We start from the raw sequence: 6,015 nt of genomic DNA, 5'->3' as shown, positions 1-6,015 counted from the left end.
ATTTGGAAACCAAGGTCCCAGAGTCTGGAGGAGGAATGCAGAGGCACACAATCCAAGATGCTTGAAGTAGATCTGATCTGATCCGATACAGATACCAGTACCGATATCGGTACAGCCTCTGATACTGCCTAAAACGCTGGTATTGGGAAGTACTGGAGTTTATGCACCGATCCGATACCACAAGAAAATCATTTTAGAGCACTTCATAATTCCTTCAGCAGACAAGCTTTATGGAGATGCTGACTTTATTTTCCAGCAGGACTTGGCACCTGCCCGCACTGCCAAAAGTACCAAAACCTGATTCAATGACCATGGGATTACTGTGCTTGATTGGCCAGCAAACTTGCCTGAACTTAACCTCATAGAGAATCTATGGGGCATTGCCAAGAGAAAGATGAGAGACATGAGACCGGACAATGCAGAAGAGCTGAAGGCTGCTACTGAAGCATCCAGGTCTTCCATAACACCTCAGCAGTACCACAGGCTGATAGCGTCCATGCTAGGCCGCATTGAGGCAGCAATTCATGCAAAAGGGGCCCAAACCAAGTATTGAGTACATATGCATGACTTCTTTTCATAGGTCCGTAGTTGTATCTGGAAGCTATGTCTTAATATTAAAAATGGGTTTACATGGTTTAATTTTCAAAGAACACCATATTTTTGTTGTACTGCCCATTGCTGCAGCTCCCCTTTTTGCCCTGTGTGTTGAGCTCTCTGTTTTAGCTACAGAGTGAGACATCTCACTCCTGTGTCAGCTTTGTTTGGAGTGCGCAGTACCTAGGTAAGCCCTGCTAGCTAGTATGCCACGCTAGCAGCTAGGTAAATATTATATTATAACGCGTGTTACAAAGTGCCGCATGTTTGTCACGGAAGTGAAGGCTGGACTACACTCGAGCTGTTTGGAGCAGTTTGGGTTTTCTGTTGGAGATGGTCCTTTGGGGTGGGCTTTGGGCTTTTTCACTTTGTAAACTTATAACGTGCACAAAAAAGATACACAATAAACAAAAGGGGAAAAGCCAAACAGCATACTAGGAGCACTTTAAAATTCTTTTTCTTTTTATTGATTTCATATATTAAATTTTTCTGAGATTTTGAATTTGGGGTGTTCATTAGCTGTAAGCTATAATCATCAAAATTATAACAAATAAAGGCTTGAAATATCTTGCTTTGCATATAATGAGTCTTTATAATATATTGGTTTTTACTTTTAAGTTGAATCACTGAACTAAATGAACTTTTGCACGATATTCTAATGTTTTGAGTTTCACCTGTAGATAAATGCATCTTGACTTGCATTACCTTGAGAAAATGTCCCAGCATCACCCGTCGTCTCCCACTTTGACAAAGGCACTCTGGAGAGAGGGACGTTGCTCTCCTCCACTAAGGAAAAAACCGGACAGCTGGGTCAGGACAAGTTCAGGTATTTAATGAAGTTTGTGACTTTCTTAATCTTCTGTACTTTCATGCCCTGGTTAATGGAGATCAGAGTGCACACTCAGCTACAGACAACAACCCCCGAGAGGGTGGATTGATTGCGTATGGATCCAACACACTTGAGCAGGAAAATGGTGGACTTCTGGTTGAAAGGTATGCTTTTGATACGTGGTGGACTCACAGGGCATTCCATCAATGTCGTCAATAGCAACTCCTAAGGGAACACCGTCTATGTCATCAACAGGGACTCCATCTAGAGGGTCCCAGCCTAAGGGGCAGCCATCCAGGTCATCCACAGGAGCTCTGTGTAAAGGTAATCCATCGATGGGCGCACCATCCAGACAGCAAGATACTTCCTGCAAGGAGACAAGCAAGTGCACAAACTTTTGGATTGTTTATGTCCAAATATATGTTTAAACAACATCAACTTATTTGGTTCAAATATTTCTCAACATGAACAGCTGTTTGATTTGTTGAAATGCTGTTAGAAAAAAGGTAAGAATGTCTGCAATGAGCAGATAAATATTCAGCTTACCTTTGCTATCTCTGTCGATTCCTCCACTGCTTTTGCGAAACCCAGAAAGATGTTTTGAAGGTGGATTAGATAAGGCTCCGGGTATATGGCCCAGTCCTCCCATGCTCTAAAACAACTCATGACCTTTTGCTATGGAGATAGGAAATACAAATGTTTTTTTCATTTTTTGGTAAATGTCCTTGTGTGAGGCAAATGACATGCGTGATTACCTTAAACTGTTCTGCCTGCAGCCTGGCTTGTATGTTTTTATGCGCCGCATTAAGGTCTCCAAATATCTGTGTTAGCTTGGTTTCAAAACTGAAAAGACAGGGACACTTTAAAACTGTCACACAGAAGAAAAGATGATAAAAGTCTTGAAGTTGAATCAGGGGAAAGTATCTTACTATTTACGATAATATGATGCATTGGCCACTTTGGCACACGAGTTGTGCAATATGTCTGACACAAGGTACAATCTAGCAATCTGTGGGAATGAGGACAAAAAAAGAATACACGTGAAATCCCCTTCACATATACATTCTGTGCAACCTAATTTATACATAGGGTTAAAGGAAGCAAACTAGCCTTCTTCTGAAGGGGCGTCTGAAGCGAGGAAAAAGATTCTGTGATGTGTCCCACTACTTCCTCTGCTGCATCTGCTCGCTGAAGACAAAACAGCATGGCATTGCCAATATCTTCTCTGCCCGGCGTGAGCTCTTTAAGCAATGTCTCCAGCCTTTGTCTGTGCCTGCATCGTTTTTACAGGAGAAGTTTCATTTAATTCAACTTAAGTTGTATACAGTACATACATGAACATCATTAAGCCTCCTAGACATACTTACTCAGCTCTGAGCTGCCCTTTCTTCAACTCTTCCTCAGGGGAAGCATCCTCCTCCACCTCTTCCCTATCTTCCCCTCTCTGGGAGTAGTTGTTTATGATAGGGGGTCTCCACATGGAGCCTCCCCGGAACATACGAAAATCTGCGGTCCTCCACTCTGTTGGGGACTGTCCCTGTGGTAAAGGTGACGGTGAAGTACATAGAAGGTCACATACAGATACACCATAGTCTCATTTTCATAATGTGTTGGGGTATTCAAATTAGCATGACTCTAAAAGCCATTCCCCAATAAAATGAGATTAACACGTCAATTTGTATTAGCATTATTATTATTATTAGTATAGAACAGTTTTTAGTTATTCCAGATATACCTCCTAGACTTTTTTAGAGACAAGTCTGTGCTGTAAATACATACCTGGAGGATGGAGAACAGTTTCCAGCGATAGTATACATGATCTTGGCTTTTGTTGTCAAAAAGGAACCTGAGACAACAACAAATGAGTAAATTCAATATGTACCCCTTAAAGTCACTTATGAGACCAACACTGGGCCAGGTGCTGAAATACTTACTTGTAATCTGGATTGCTTTTCTCCTTGTTCATAATTATGGCTTCAAACACAGGGCCTTCACGCACCACAAACTCTATCATCCTGTGAATGAGGAATAATAGATTCCTGTGTGGGGGAGGGGGGGAAAGGAGTGTATCAGACCAGGGTTTGCACTCTGTCTGTCAGTCACAGCATGATATCTTTAATACCTCTTTACACTGAACTTTACTGTGGCCCATGCAAACTGCAGGCTAAGCGTCAGGTTGAATGCAGTTGACCGCTAACAGTGTTGTTCCATGTCATAGCATTCACTATTTAAAAAATATTGACCTTAAAAAGGGGACAGCCCCTGAGACATTACACTGTGCAAAACTGCATAGTCACCGGTCTCTGGTCAGACACCGTGTCAGCATACTTTAATATCCCTGGGTCACTGTGTCCATGAAAGGGGTAAAAGAAATCACACAAATCACAATATCTTTTAATGAACACTGACTTTGATTTTAAGATAAGTAAGCCCCAATCCAAAGTTTAAGTTTAGTCATTTTACCTTAATTGTTGAGAGGATTCCAACATAATCACATGAGAATTTAAAGGCCAGTTTTTACTGCAAGTATGTAATGAAAGGTTCTCAGCTACAAAATTCCAGCATGGTTGGTATTTATTTGTAAGGCTACCAAATTGAGGATATTTTCCTTAGATGCAATAGTTTCAAAATGTTTACCTTCAGACAATAACTGAATCAAAACACGTTCTACACATCAGTCAGCATCAATGTGACAACATTTCTGCAGGCAGCTACTTAGAGAAGTTACTGTAGATTGGGGCTTCAGGCCTGAAACCTCTCTGAACTGGAGCATTAATGTACAGTATGTTCATGCAGTGTTACCTGATCTTGTGTCAGATCTAGCACTGCAGTTAAACCTTCATATGACTAGCTACTCTAACCTGAAGCAGTACTTATACTCTGTTTTATGGCACTTGCATGAATCTACATCATCTGACTTGGGTTAATATTAAATCTATCTGCCTTCTAGCTGTATCGGTCTGCAGTGTCTCAGCCTACCCATGGGGAAACCCAGGGCTCAAAGATGTTGGTATAAATCAATGGCTCTAACAGTCATTTACAAAGTCTACTACTTTTCATTTTTCACAATAACACACACACTAATATTATGATGGGAACCACATGAATTATCTAAGGTATTGTAGCAAACTAGAAGTAGAAACTACAAGTGTCTGTAAAGAAATACTAATTGCATTCACTGTATGTAAGACTGAGGCCATCGGGACCTTAGGCATCTACAATAAGTTTGTCAAAATGTCCACTAATGTGTTGCATCACTCCAAAGAGTTGTGGTTGGTTACCATGTCCTATATGTCAGATACATTAACAGCTCTTAGGACTGGAACCTCCTGCCTGAAAGAACATGTATGGGTCCTACATCACTTTTGTTATAACAGCTGGTCAGACGGCGTAACGTGTGAGTGTGTGTACCTTTCGGTTGGGATAACCACTTTGACTACGGCTTCGGACAGAGTCTGTTTGTGAAGTCAAATCAAATAGTGAAAATATTAAAAAGTGAGTACTTGTACAGATGAAACACTGCAGGATACATACAGCATAGAAAACGACGATAGCATTCATAGTCAGTGAAATGAGGGGAGGGTGACACATCTTAAGTAAATTATTCTAAAATGCTCAACTGAGTTAATTCATCTAAAACGGTTTATATTAACATTTTGTATACACAGTCAAAATGTTATGTTACTTTGAATATGTGACTTTCTATACCCTTGCATCCTGTGATATGGAACTGCACAGACAAGGTGATCACTTACATGAATTAACAAAAACATGCATAATAACATGATTCCCAACTTTTTACAATGATTGGTGACAAATTAGTTTTGTTTCTTAGAAATGCATTTATTTGGAATCACTCACGGGACCCACTGCAGTATCTAATGCTTGTATTTTAATTTTTATATTAATAATAATAATTATTATTCATATACCACATTTCATGAAACGCAAGGAAACTTTACAGAATCATTGTTGCTAAGCTAAGGGAGGTTATAGGTCTTGTCGTAAACAGGTGGTGTTTTAGGAGTTTGTTTTTGTAGGGATGTAGCATTTCAGATATCTGCAGGGAGGGTGTTCTAGAAGGATTGGGCTGCAACACTAAAGGCTCTGTCTACAAAGGTACAGAGTCTGGTGTGGGGAATGGAGAGCAGGCCAGCGTCCGAGGACCGGGTGTATGGATGGAGGAAGTCGGAGAGGTTCTGTGGGGCCAGGGCAAGGAAGGATTTGAAGATGAAAAGGAGGATTTTATGTTTGATGCGGGACTTAACTGGGAGCCAGTAAAGGTGGATGAGGGTTGGGGTGATGTGCTGCCAGGTCTTGGTGTGGGTAAGGGCACTGGCGGCAGAGTTTTAGACATACTGGAGCCTGTTCATGGTTTTGCTGGGGACCCCAGACAGGACTCCATTGCAGTATATATAGCTATAGTTATAATAATGTTATAGTAGTTATAGTATGCATATATTAGTGCTGTCAGTAAAACGTGTTATTGACGGCGTCAATTTTTATATCAGGAGATTAACATTCTTTTCGGCCTAGCAGACCTTGTAGTTTTTTTTCAGATGCTGTTACAACAACTAGTAACGTTACAAAAA

General features: G+C 40.7%; 1 protein-coding gene across 1 annotated transcript in view; it reads right to left on the bottom strand.

Moving 5' to 3' along the window:
- The window catches only part of zgc:163098 (U2 snRNP-associated SURP motif-containing protein), a 14,154-nt gene that overhangs the window by 3,050 nt on the left and 5,089 nt on the right, over positions 1–6,015 (bottom strand). The window contains exons 10-19 of the mRNA XM_032534056.1: positions 4,835–4,878; positions 3,358–3,462; positions 3,203–3,269; positions 2,791–2,960; positions 2,534–2,696; positions 2,353–2,432; positions 2,179–2,266; positions 1,970–2,098; positions 1,616–1,790; positions 1,300–1,380 (exon numbers count right to left, since the gene is read on the bottom strand). Of these exons, the coding sequence (XP_032389947.1) occupies positions 1,300–1,380; positions 1,616–1,790; positions 1,970–2,098; positions 2,179–2,266; positions 2,353–2,432; positions 2,534–2,696; positions 2,791–2,960; positions 3,203–3,269; positions 3,358–3,462; positions 4,835–4,878 (1,102 nt within the window). The remainder of the gene's footprint in view (positions 1–1,299; positions 1,381–1,615; positions 1,791–1,969; positions 2,099–2,178; positions 2,267–2,352; positions 2,433–2,533; positions 2,697–2,790; positions 2,961–3,202; positions 3,270–3,357; positions 3,463–4,834; positions 4,879–6,015) is intronic.

The sequence above is a fragment of the Etheostoma spectabile genome, chromosome 13 (genome assembly GCF_008692095.1).
Source record: "Etheostoma spectabile isolate EspeVRDwgs_2016 chromosome 13, UIUC_Espe_1.0, whole genome shotgun sequence".
In the NCBI taxonomy this organism is placed as follows: domain Eukaryota; kingdom Metazoa; phylum Chordata; class Actinopteri; order Perciformes; family Percidae; genus Etheostoma; species Etheostoma spectabile.
This window is presented reverse-complemented; position numbering and strand designations above follow the sequence as displayed.